Source organism: Pocillopora damicornis, chromosome 6 (assembly GCF_964200805.1).
Source record: "Pocillopora damicornis chromosome 6, jaPocDami1.2, whole genome shotgun sequence".
Taxonomy (NCBI): Eukaryota; Metazoa; Cnidaria; class Anthozoa; order Scleractinia; family Pocilloporidae; genus Pocillopora; species Pocillopora damicornis.
In genome coordinates, this window is record NC_142675.1 from 11,865,081 (window position 1) to 11,877,500 (window position 12,420).

Consider the following 12,420-nt stretch of genomic DNA (forward strand, 5'->3'; position numbering starts at 1 on the left):
TTTGTTATGTATTACAGCTATGGTGTTGGCAAAGGTAAGCCTAAAGTCAGAGGGGCGCCTCAGATGAACTCTGGTTACGAGAGGGAGTGTTGAGTGGAGGGATGAAGGGGTGTAGGAGTTATGGGGAGACCAAGAGGGGAGGGGGAAAACTTACCATTGTGGCATTCCATAAAAATTGAAAATTAAATCTACTCTATCCTTTGACTTTAAGAAAATGCAAAAATTGGAAAAAATGGAGTAGAGTAAAAAATAAAAGCACTAAATAACTTCAATAGCTAAAAAAGTGACTAAGAGAAAATGTTCGTTCAATTTGCTATTTTCCTCTTCATACTCTAGCGAAAACCGGTTCACCAGGGCCTAAATCAAGGAATATTTTGAAGAAGAGGTAATTATAGCGGATAAAATTCATGGATCAACGCAATTTTTCTAAGATTAAAACTGAAAAGCTTAGGGAGTAAAGAAGAAAATTGAAATGATTTCTAAGTGACAAGCTTAGTTCATATAGAACTGCCAACAATATAGAGCTGACTAAGTGTTTGTGATAGTCACCACCATGCATCCTCTGAAAACTGGTTACCGAGTTTTACTTTAAAGCTACTATCCAAAACGGCCAAGTTACTCGAATAATTTGATACTAATACAAGTGTTTGTTATTTCGAATATGGAAGCGATCCTCGCAGTTGGGAACACTACTTAAGTAGTAGTGAAAATAAGTCCTGAAAAAAATCAGGCCTGTACGGGATTTGAACTACCTGCATGGTAAGAGGAAATTGTGAGTTTAAAAAATCACGATAATTAGGAAAATCTAAGTATTCATCATGAAAATAATTTTGAAAAATAATGGTAATAGGACTGAGTGGAGACCAACTCGGTCTGTAGTCATACGAGTGATAACAAAATCGGACAACCGCATCTGTCGCTATGCAAATATCTTCCAAATTTTAAATAATCAATATCTCCATAAAGTAAGGCATGAATTCAATTACTAAAGGAGAAAAGATGCAATAGATTGAGGCTTTTTGATTACTTACAAAACATGCCTTAAAAGTGATAGAATCAAAGGCACAGTAAAATTTTCAGGTCTCATTAGATTGTCAGCCTTAAAGAAACTTTAGTGCTTACAATTTATCATCCACATGTTGTGGTTAAGGCATTCTGTATCCCTGCTGAAGTAAGTTGGCAATTTTCCTACCATCAATCTGCGCATACTGCAAGCCACCTGATATAAAGAAACTTTTAGGAGACTATTGCATCACGTTCAGAAGTTTAACGATGCTTAGATTCTTATTGGTAAAAATGAAGAAATTATCAAAATTAATCTATGATATGGATAGGGTATCCAGTCTTTCCGCACCCTGTCGTTTCGTACCCAAGTTTGAGTCAGTTTGTACTTAAGCCACTGATCGATTCTTACCTGATTTTTACCCTTCCCAAATATTTGAAACACCTCCTCCGTGAGCGTGTGAACAGATGTCATTTGTTGCGTACGACAAGGTAGTAGAATCGAGCAAGTATTAAAGATACAGGCAAAATTTTCTTGTGTGTACTTGAAACATGATTGCTTAGCGCAAGGTAAGTTTGACACTTTTATTGGAACAGTATATTTCTTTTAATTGTGACCTTGTCTAACAATAACAGCTCGTGTAAGTGAGATTTTATTTCTATCATTGTTATTAACGATAATAGTCAGTCTTATCAGCTTGGTAGTTATGTTGATGTCATTATTAAAGAGCTGCTTAACAAAGCTACCACAGACATTTCATCAGGCATGCCACACACGCAAGAGTTACCTTTGAGGATGGGTGGGTTGGAATGGGTCACTAGGTAACTGATGTTTGCATTTTTGTAAAAGAAAAAAAGGATTAACTCACAAAAGATTGTAACGAAATTATCGTTTAATGGAGAGGGAAAAACCCTTCAATTTATCTGAAATAAAGTCAGAGACAGGTATTGCATACTCTATTGTCACTAGTGTTTGAATAATTGAAAGGAAAAAAAAACTGCATTGCTGTCACAGTTATTGTACTCTCCTTCGCAACCGTTGTTTTCGATTGTTTGGTCTCGCATGTATCCGACCTCTAAGTTTTAACCGATTCCTCTGCTGCAAAAGCACGACTTTAATATTCTTAAAATTCCTAATCAAGATCAAAAGTTAGAGTTAGGGTTTGGTTACACCCGGACCAATTCAATGAAATTAAGAGTTTGATCGTTTGAGTTTGGCGCGAGGTCCAATTATTGTGACATCATTTGGTTGCATCGCTTTTTATTTTTACCCTTTAGAACTAGCTGTTGTTTCAGCAGAAACTGAAGTGTAAGGAGAAACCACCCGGTTTGACGAGTGTATGTTATTGATGATCAACAGACCTGGACCTCTGGTCAGAAAGCCATGTCTCACTTACCAAAACCTTACAACAATTTACATATAATTTTCAGTGAATTCATTTTGCAAAGCTAAAAAGACTCAATGGCAATTTCCTCAAATTGTACACAACCACGGCACTCAGAGCAAGATCTCGTCAATATTGAAAATTGAATTTTTCTTCACGCTGTCCTGCCTTTCAGAATTGAGCCAGAAAATAAACCGAACACAAACGCTTGTGTCAAGCATATGTGTAGGTGCTTAATACCATGAAGAGAAAACTATAGTATACTTTATCGGTAAACGTATTAAAAGCGTTTCAGCGTTTGAGAATAAAATCAATTTGACTAAAACGTTCCAGCCTAATTGGAGTAAGTAGGCGTGTAAGGCAAACATGATTAATCCCTGAAACTTGTTGTCGCGAAGTGTTCAAACTGTTAGCCAGTCATACACCGTGAATTACACTATTAAATCCTCGACGTTTGCAGACAACTGCTTGTCGAACATTCTCATGTTGATCAGTTTCTGCAGAGAAAAATAATGCAATAACAAGCATCATTAAAAAAGTGTGCCTCTTACGTTATAAGCGGTTATCCTCACAAGTGGTCAGCTTTTGACACCAAAACAAATTCAAGGAGAAAGTATTTATTGCGTCATCGTCCGCCGCACTTTGTGCATCCCAATGCAGTTATGCAATCATCTTATGATCTTTCAAATAACCATCAAGTGTCAATTGTCATTAAGACATTGTAGTTCGCTTCTTCGCTGTTTTTTCGTGGAGTGCTAGCTTCAGTGACATGACAAAAAGATGCAATCCAAACTTCATAAAAATTACAAGGGTGAGTACCTACTACTACCCTTTCAAGGCTCAATGATGTTAAGTTTAAATACTAATTAGCCGAGCCTAAGCCAGTCGGTCCTACGTGAAAAACAAAATGTTCATGTTGATCAAAATTCTCACCTTGCGTTGGGTTTCCATGTCCTTGAGCTGATTTTTCAATTCAGTGAAGGTTGGTCTTGCGTGTGGGTCATTCTTCCAGCATTGCATCATGATCTCATACCTGGTATTGTTCAAATGATCTGTTTGAGATTTGAAGAACGTTTCCTTGTACGATGAGAGATAACGAGTATAAAAATAAAACTTACAAGTTTTCATCCACATGTTGTGGTTTAGGCATCCTGTATCCATCCTGAAGTAGGTCTGCAACTTTTCTTCCATCCATTCGTGGGTAAGGTGTACCGCCTGGAAGAACCAAAAGACCATCAAAATATAAATGTACTAAAAAAACGACCTTCACTGAAACACCACCTGCGTCACTTGATGGAGTTTGAGATTGCATGAGGAAGCTCATTGCGTTTGTCTAACTCAGCAAGATACAATATTAAATTAAACATGGTATATAACAAAAGACATCCATTCGATGTTACCTATGGTGAAAATCTCGTACAACAAAACTCCATAACTCCATCTGCAGAAAGACAAATCAAACGAATGTAAATTAAGTGACTGTAGACATAAACAATATAAACGACGAATAAAATATATATACGTATTCTTTGACAGAGCATAGAATTCATGTCCTGATTAACATTGATAAACCTTGTTGGAAAATTGCCACTGGTAATAATCAGTTATACTTACACGTCACTTTTGGTGGTATATTTACCATACAACAAGGCCTCATAAGCTGTCCACTTCACGGGAATACGGCCCTAAAGATTTCAAATATCACCTAGTGAAACAGTTCAAAAATTATAGGTAACGACTAGTCCAAGAGAGTGATTTTTAAAGTTGCACTCGTATATGCACAGCTAATATTTTCATTAGGGTCCCACCCAAGGAATTCATGATCAAAATCAGGAACATATCAGCTTTACCACAACAATGATTGTGAAAGATCACAAAACTGAACGATATGAATTACTGCCCCCACCACCATTGTTCTTGATTACCTTAGTCTTTCGTTCATAAATATTTTCCTGCTGCACATCTCTGGCCATTCCGAAGTTTGTCACTTTACACGTTTCCTTTTGTCCAACCAAAATATTGCGGGCTGCAAGGTCTCGGTGAATGATCTAAGAAAGAATTGATGCAACAGAAAGAATTAGCGGCTGCAGAAGAAAAAGAACTGAAATGAATTGGTTCACTTAAGAAATTAGAAATGTCGAACAACATAATAGTGTGTGCGTATTTCTCTTTCTTCCAGATGAAAGAAAATTAAATTTACTATTATTACTGTCTCATTTTCATTTTCAGAGAGAAGCAAACTACTTTATTTGTGCAATACGTAGTTATTTCATAGAACGCTTATCGTAAGATTTTAATGGAAATAGGGTTCTGTAATGTAGCAGTTTAGCAACCAAAGACGAATTTATAAATTTCAAGTTTTAATTCCTTCTCTTCCTTGTCACTTAATGGATATTTGTTGTACACTCAGTTCAGTAGGCTCAATATCTCAATAGATTTTATTCATTCACGTCTCTGCCTTCGCGTACACGAGAAAAACCCAGATATTCTATTTCGATGGGGTGCACTTGCAACGATTCACAAACATCACCATTCGCATATTGAAATAAAACTTAGATGATGAAATCAAAGTTGTGAGGGTTCCCGGTCATAACAAAAAAAAAAACGTCATCAAGACGGTAAGAATACGTTTGCATCTCCCGGGCGTGATCTTGTAAAGACATAACATTCTATGAAAAACAAAGCTTAACATGACGATACACCTTACAAGTAGGCTTTAGAGTTGTTTGCCTTTTGTTTCTTTTTCAATTGACTTACAGATTTTGAGGTCAAATAACTCATTCCATCAGCAATTTGCCAAGCAAACCGCATCAACTGCTGTGACGTCAGATTTGTTTGTGGTTTGATATCCGGATCTTTGTAGTAAGTGTCTTTTAATCCACGGCTCTTTCTCAGGTAACCCAGCAGATCCCCGCAAGGCACATATTCAATCAAAACCAACAGCTCTTCTGTAGAAATTAAGCAATTTAATTGATATATTACTCCCTCTCTAAAAAACTTAGCAATAAAGAAAATAAATGAATAGCCCAGTCATGGTCAATACTTTTGAAGAAATCGCACGAAAATAAGATGTGGTTTTACGAAGCAAAGCTGAAAAACTATATAACGGTCTCATAAGAAGTTACAGACCAAATATTCCCCTACAAAACGCGTTTCTGCTCACACAATAGAATGGTCTGTTCAGTGGCAAATATTCTGTCTTAGTCTATCAGCAAATCTAGGAGCGTCTATGTTGGCTGAAAAAAGATAAAATTAACTTATGCAATGGTTGTTTGTTGTGCTCAGTTGTGAAGCAGTGACTTTTCCATCGACGAGAAAATGTTACAGAGTAAATCAGATGCAAAATGTGTACAAAAAAATTAGACCCCACAGCCAAAGCGTACCTGATTCTGTAACACATCCCAGAAGTTTGATGACGTAAGGATGTGGTTTCAGCTGCTTCATTGTGTCAAGTTCTTTCATCAAATCTCTCTTGTCCGATTCAGTAGCGTTTCCTGGAGCGTTAAAAAAAGTAAAATTTGGTTGACGGGGAGATTGTGCAAAATTCCGAAACTCGCTATGAAATGGCAAATCGCTTAAAAAAATACGGTAACCAATAAAATTTCCTGGATGGCTGTAGGTCAAGACTGTCATTCAGTTTACGGTACAAAAGCTCACCTTTCAGCATTTTAATAGCCACTGTGGTCGTTTCAGGACTTCCTCGAAGTCCTACTGCTGTTCCCTTGGCAACCTGACCAAAAGCACCTTTATCAATGATTTTTTCTATGGTCACGTTATGTCTCGGAACTTCCCAGCAGCGTGTTAACGGATTAAGGGGCACGTAATCAGCACCTGGAGCTGTTCTTTGTGCTTTTCTATTATCCTTGTTGACTTCCATGAGATCCATGTATTCCGCAGGAGGCTGAGTGAGTTCTCTGGAAACGGGTAGACTTGGTTCGATATCTTCTAATCCTGTTTCATTCTATTAAACCAACATGCCGTTAAGGTATTCATATACAAATCTGCTATTAATCCCAGTAAAAAGTTCCACATGGTTATAAAAATCAGTTTACCCATTTTCATCAGACAAACCTTTACATTCTTGTATAACAAAAGATAACAAAAGCTTCATAATCTCTGTTGTCCTCATTATTACTAACATTTTGTTCTCTGCTTTTGAAAGTATCATCATCAGAAACAATGGAAAGAAAATCTTTAAAGTAGCTTGGTAAAGGAAAGGATCCTAGGACAAAGACCTTATTTAGTCTAACTTCCTTCCTTGTATCATTGTATCTTCCACTAATGCAACATGTTTTTGATTTGTAGAACTACACCTTTTCCCCTTCTTATTTGCTGCAAGGGTTTATTTTCTCGTAGAAAGTAGAGATAAAGTGAGATAACATAGTTTCTGGCCACGCTAACATAACCACAATGTCTTAACTGTTACTTACGTCGTAAACATCTCCTTTATCTGCATAATTCCTACAATTGAGGAAGCATACGAAAAGTTCTAATCAGCTTCAAGTGGAATTTTGTGTTAAGATGAAACCATATCGGGCACATTACATCGACACAATCCAAGTGCCAGTAAATTCTTACCTCTGTTTCCCTACAGCGCCTGAAAAAGGATGAAAGGAAAAAAAGACAAATGATGTGGATGTGGGTCAAAATTTTGGTTAAAAATGAATCTTGCAGCCAAACCTCTAACATAGCTTATGCTTTTTTACCTACCTTTCTTATGTAGCCAGATTATGTAAATAATTAGAAGAAGGATTGTGAAGGCAAGAACCCCAATTATGGCTAACAAGACGTTGTCAGATGGGCAGTTACATTCCTCAGGACCTAAAATGATTCATTTCGCAAAGCTTGATCAAGTAACATTCAAACAACAAATACACTGATCCTGGTCGATAAACTGCTCTCATTACATAGCTTAGGCTCATGACCGAAAAACTAAGTCTCATTGGTTAGGTACGAAGGAAAAGTAAGGTGCTACTCTTTCTCTTATAATTTCTTAAAGTAAGACTTTGTTTAATTGACTAAAAACAACAACAACGACAGAAACAAAAACCTGGAAATATATCACATACAGGAATGAGTTGTTTAATGAAACAGATACGGAATACAATTAGGAAAAGTCCGTTTTCGGAAGAAAACGTGCAAACATTTAACAATTTACCAAGGGTTGATGCTACTTTAGTATACATAGCTGCCAAGCCTTTGATTTGGAGTGAGGCTGAGGTTGACCATGTTGTGATGGAGACTAGTATCTAGTTTACATGATTAAAAAATTCATTTCATTTGAAAAGCAGCAAGGTCTGTATCATAACAAAGTCACCTTCAGACTCACTCCTGTTCAAAGGCTTGGCAACCAAGCACGCAGCTGTAAAATGGACTGAAAGTAACTGACAAGTTACGATTCGTAGACCTAACGTTTCAACATTCCTGTCTAGTGCCTTCATCAAGGGTGATCTAATCGTTACATCAAGAGGTCCTCACTCATGCTCTCACATGCTCACTAATTAGCTGCCCTTTTTTCTAACGAGATGTAAATATGCGTCAGGAAGTGAGCCGCCATCATTACGATTTAAGGAGCGTGGGCAAAGTTAATATGCCAGGCTTCCAAACAAAGGTGCTGGTGGTAACATGGATTAGTGGTGATAATTTTAGAATTATCCTTCTCAACTGTATGGTTAGTTAGGCATGTGTGCTCCGACAAAGCTAAATTTTCTTTTTTACAAAAGAAGGCCGCTTTTTGATGCTCTTTCAAACGTGTACCAAACTGACGTTTGGTATTTCCTATATACTGGTGATCGCTGTCATTGCACAGAAAAGAATAAAAAGCGTCTCAGTTAGTTGCTCATTTGTGATAGAAACCTTAGGTTTGACAATAAAAATATGCCCCAAATCTGAAAAGGTTTTTGAGCAATATAAACGTTGTGGCTATTCAAAATTCTCTTCATAGGTTCCGAAACACTGTGAATGTAAGGAATAACAGCAAAACCAGTCGCTGGTTCCTTCTCATCAGGAGTATTACTTGTAACTTCATTCCTTAAATCTTTAAACTAGAGTAGCATCAAATCATGCCTCATAATGCACCTGGTTGCTTTGTGAACTTCAATGCGTTTAACAATTTCTTTATAAATTTACCTTTTGCTGTGCTTTCAGAGCCATCTGTGGGGATAAAAACTCTATTTAGAGCTGAATGAAAGTAACTGACGGTGGTTAACAAAGAGTTGAGTTTCTCTCTAGTGGAGAAAGTAGTGCTGATACAATGATCAATGCTACGATCCAGAGTCCAGCCCCCCTATTTACGCCTGGTGGATGACTCGATCTCTTTGCAATGCGTTTGCATGTCAAGAGTCAATTCCTTGTCATTATAAACAAATCCCGAATAGGAATGTAATTTCTGAATTTGATATTATTCACACAGCCATCAACTGTAAGTGTAATTGCCGCCGTTTAACTATTATTATTTAATTAACTTGTTAACTGAAATGTAGTAACAAAACACACTGCAAAACAACTTATCGTACATCAGCCAGTGGTAAAATTTTTCTCATTGATTCAGGTTTTATGCAAGTGAAGAATTCACCCTTAAAAACCTCGATGTTGATGACATGATGAGTACTTGAAAACTAAGTAAAGAAAATGATTAACCAATGAAAGGGGAAAGTAAGATTCATTTGAACATACTTCCCTCCGCCTTGACTTGCTGTATATTTGCTTCCTCTTGTTTTAGGCTTTCACCAAGCTCATTAGTTGCGGTAACGGCAAACTGATAAACCCTTCCTCTCTCCAACGCTATTTTCAATTCTCTCACAGAGGCATCTCTGATTTTCCGTATTTCTGTCCACTGTCCCACTTTCCCATCAGTCATCACTCTTAGGTACACTGTATACATGGTGATAACTTTTCCATTACTTTTTGGCTCCTTCCACTTTAGGGTAATTTTATCGTCTGTTGTTTCACTTGGCAGCTCGTCTATCTCAACCACATCTGGGGCTCCTAGATTGATGTCAACAACACAAATACTGTGAAATTTGTAATAATTATCCAACTTCTTGTTACAAATCTGGTCACAACCATTATCAGCAATTAAATCGCCTCACTGTCAGAAGAGATAATTGGTTTAAGAAAATATATGACATTTTTTAAAAATGTTTCGACAGTTCTTCTGCTGTCTGAAGTTCTCATGTATATAAAATACAAAGTTGAATTTAAAGTGTATAACAAACTCCTGATTGGACAAAACAAACAATGGAAACAGAACAATGTATGCAATTACAAAGAAAGTTTTAAATTAGCATGATAAAGTTGGTGATAAAGTTTAGCTTGCCCTCACTGAACGTGCATAGCTTCTTTGATTTTTAAGTTGGAGAGTTGTGGAAGCGTGATCTAAGGTGCTAAAACACTCATCAGAACATAGAGTGCGACATTGTCGAGAATTTTGTGAATGTCTGAACGTGGGAGTTCTTATCACTGACCAAGTGTTCATGCACACGTGCGGATAAATGCCGAGAGGATTCGCCCACATAGTAGGCATTACGGCCTGTACATAAAAACTTGTAAACTACACACTTACGGGGGATGGGGCCCACGAGGGATAGGGTCTCTCACACCAAACATTTTACCCTTTTTCAAAAGATGAAAAAACCAACTTAGTATGTCCGTTATTACAATAACGCTTAGCAAAGTGGCGAGCCCTTTTTTGCGTGACGACAGAAAAAGGGCCAACGTAAGGTTATTTGAAATAAAAGGTCAGCGTAGTGTATGAAACAGAATCCGTTAAGTTTGTTTTCTCATCTCACCTACTTTCACCTGTGGTTTATTAATTATTCTGCTTCTTAAAACGTAGGTACCTCTCAAACAACCATTAGAGAGGGAAAGGGAACTGGCCACTAAGAAGTGGACAAGCATTTAAAATCAAAAATCTTATGATAAAGTTATTGATAATCGAATGGGATGATGTCAATCTGCGGCGAACAGATAACATTGTTAAAACTGGCACAAATCTAAGTTGGCAAAAAAATGATTGGTGTAAAGTGCTCAGTCACGAAATCATTTGTGATTCCTCACCTTCAAATATGGTTCTAATTTTCCTTATATTAGCATCTCCCTCGAATACAAAATTTCTGGAAAACAGTTTCACCGTGTAGTTGGTATCACTCTCCAAACCACGAAACGAATGAGTAGTCGTCCCAGGATCGGTGATATTATCCTCTTCTATCTCAGTTTCACCCTTTCGTAAGATCAGTCGGTATCCTGTAATCGGACTTCCTCCATCATCAGCTGGTGCAGTCCATCGTATTGTTATCAAAGTTGCTTGAATGACTGATTCTGATGATTTGATGGATGCTATCCCTGGTTTCTCTATACAGTGCCATAAAAAGGGATCATTTTGAGGAAAAAAAAAGGGAAGGAGAAATTTTTTTGGTGACTACCTCACAGTGAGTTTTGTCAAAATACCTAGGATGAATGCAAGTCCTTGCATTACCACAATTTAATGAATATACATGTAGCTACCGGATAAATTAGCCTGATAAGAAAAGGAAAAATTTTAGAGTCCATGGTTGAGGAAGTAATGGATAATCGCATTGGAGGATGTCGTCAATCTGCGGCGAGCAGATAACGTTGTTAAAACTGGCACAAATCTAAGTCGACAGAAAAATGATCCGTGTAAAGTGCTCAGTCACGAAATCACTTATAGCTCTTTTGAAACGTGTTTAATGCTACTTAAGGGTAATGTGTCGATAGTTTTCTGCAAATGTGTTTTAACAAATATGGGTGCATTGTCCACTAAAGAGGGGAAAAATTCGAACAGAACGCTCAGATAAGCCCATAGAATGTACATCGAAAACTAAGCGGCCAAAATTAGAAAATGAAAGAATAGCGGGATGACAAATTCTTTATTCGATGGTTTAACGTACCCTTATCTTTTTCCACACAACTATGGACCTTGCAAAATATCTGCACGCATTATATGTTAATCTATCGCATGAGATGTACATAGGGAGTGAGCTACTCTGTCGAGTACTTTGCTAGAAAATGTGGCTTTTACTTCTACTGCACCTGAAACAGTGACAATGAGTAAACGCAGAATAAAATGCTGACCTTATATATAGTTTTCTTCTAATTACAATACACTGATCTTTTTACTTACTTATCTGATTTATCTTTATTACTTTCTCATGAGATGGAATAAGTCCATTGGCAGCAATGCACTTGTAATGACCAAAATCTTGATCACCCCTGAGTGGCACTTGTACTTTGTTTTCTCTGGCTCTGACTCTGTTTATTTCACTTCCTTCAGGTTTGTACCAAGAGAGCGTTGGTGTAGGAAGACCATCAGAAAGACATTTTAAAGTCACTGTCTGGCCAATCCAAGACTTCTTAGATGACGTGGTGACATTTTGAATTGTGGGCGGGTCTAAGAATAAATAAAAATGTAATAAGCAATTGAATAAATAAATGGTGATACTTCATATCTATCAGAACATTGACGAGCCTTGTCATTCCACTATTGTGTCATTAATAGCAAAATATGCCGCATATATTAGAACAAGGCAAAAGTACGTAGTAGAATATTGGCCGCACTGAACTATCCAAAGTTTAACTTTTTTGGTCTACTGTTTAAATTAGACTGTTAAAGAAGCGAACTTTAAAGGAGGAACGACGACAAAGAACCTCTCAAGGGTTTAGTTCAAGTTGTTTTCGTCTCTCGCATACACCTTATGCAATCGATACGTTGTACAGATAAGGCTGTGGGATGCAATTCCTATACTAAAATTTAAATACTAAAACCTGAAAATGATAGTGGAATAAAAAAATCCTTATTCGATGTTTTAACATAAAGTACGGGCGGAAATTTGTTCATAGCTCATATTTTTTCTCGCCTCTTCAGGGCTGGGAAAAATTACTTTGCAACCAGCAAGTATAGGGGGTACTAATTTTTTTTCTCAGAGGGCACAGTGACGAATCCTGCAATATGATGGGTACTTAGCGCGGTTCGTATTTTCCTATCCCTTCCCACTGGCACGGCACGTAGAGTCAT

At 37.2% G+C, this 12,420-nt stretch overlaps 3 protein-coding genes across 3 annotated transcripts in view; all 3 read right to left on the reverse strand.

The window, feature by feature from the left end:
* Positions 1-2,679: 2,679 nt before the first annotated feature.
* LOC149043988 (tyrosine kinase receptor Cad96Ca-like) lies at positions 2,680-6,412 on the reverse strand. The gene is made up of 9 exons (XM_089209105.1): positions 6,045-6,412; positions 5,771-5,881; positions 5,145-5,335; positions 4,313-4,435; positions 4,002-4,072; positions 3,788-3,828; positions 3,506-3,602; positions 3,321-3,420; positions 2,680-2,884 (listed from the first exon to the last, which is right to left on the reverse strand). The coding sequence occupies exons 1-9, from the start codon at positions 6,271-6,273 to the stop codon at positions 2,819-2,821; spliced, it is 1,029 nt and encodes a 342-aa protein (XP_089065231.1). The 5' UTR covers positions 6,274-6,412; the 3' UTR covers positions 2,680-2,818.
* Positions 6,413-6,802: 390 nt separating this feature from the next.
* On the reverse strand, positions 6,803-9,912 carry LOC149043989 (uncharacterized). Its single transcript, XM_089210810.1, has 6 exons — positions 9,854-9,912; positions 9,063-9,400; positions 8,517-8,540; positions 7,098-7,208; positions 6,966-6,984; positions 6,803-6,848 (listed from the first exon to the last, which is right to left on the reverse strand). Exons 1-6 carry the CDS (start codon positions 9,910-9,912, stop codon positions 6,803-6,805), a joined length of 597 nt encoding a protein of 198 aa, XP_089066936.1.
* Positions 9,913-10,419: 507 nt separating this feature from the next.
* Positions 10,420-12,420, reverse strand: part of LOC113664524 (neural cell adhesion molecule 1) — a 17,874-nt gene continuing 15,873 nt past the window's right edge. Inside the window, exons 6-7 of the mRNA XM_089209175.1 lie at positions 11,530-11,796; positions 10,420-10,739 (exon numbers count right to left, since the gene is read on the reverse strand). Coding sequence (XP_089065301.1) covers positions 10,420-10,739; positions 11,530-11,796 — 587 coding nt within the window. The remainder of the gene's footprint in view (positions 10,740-11,529; positions 11,797-12,420) is intronic.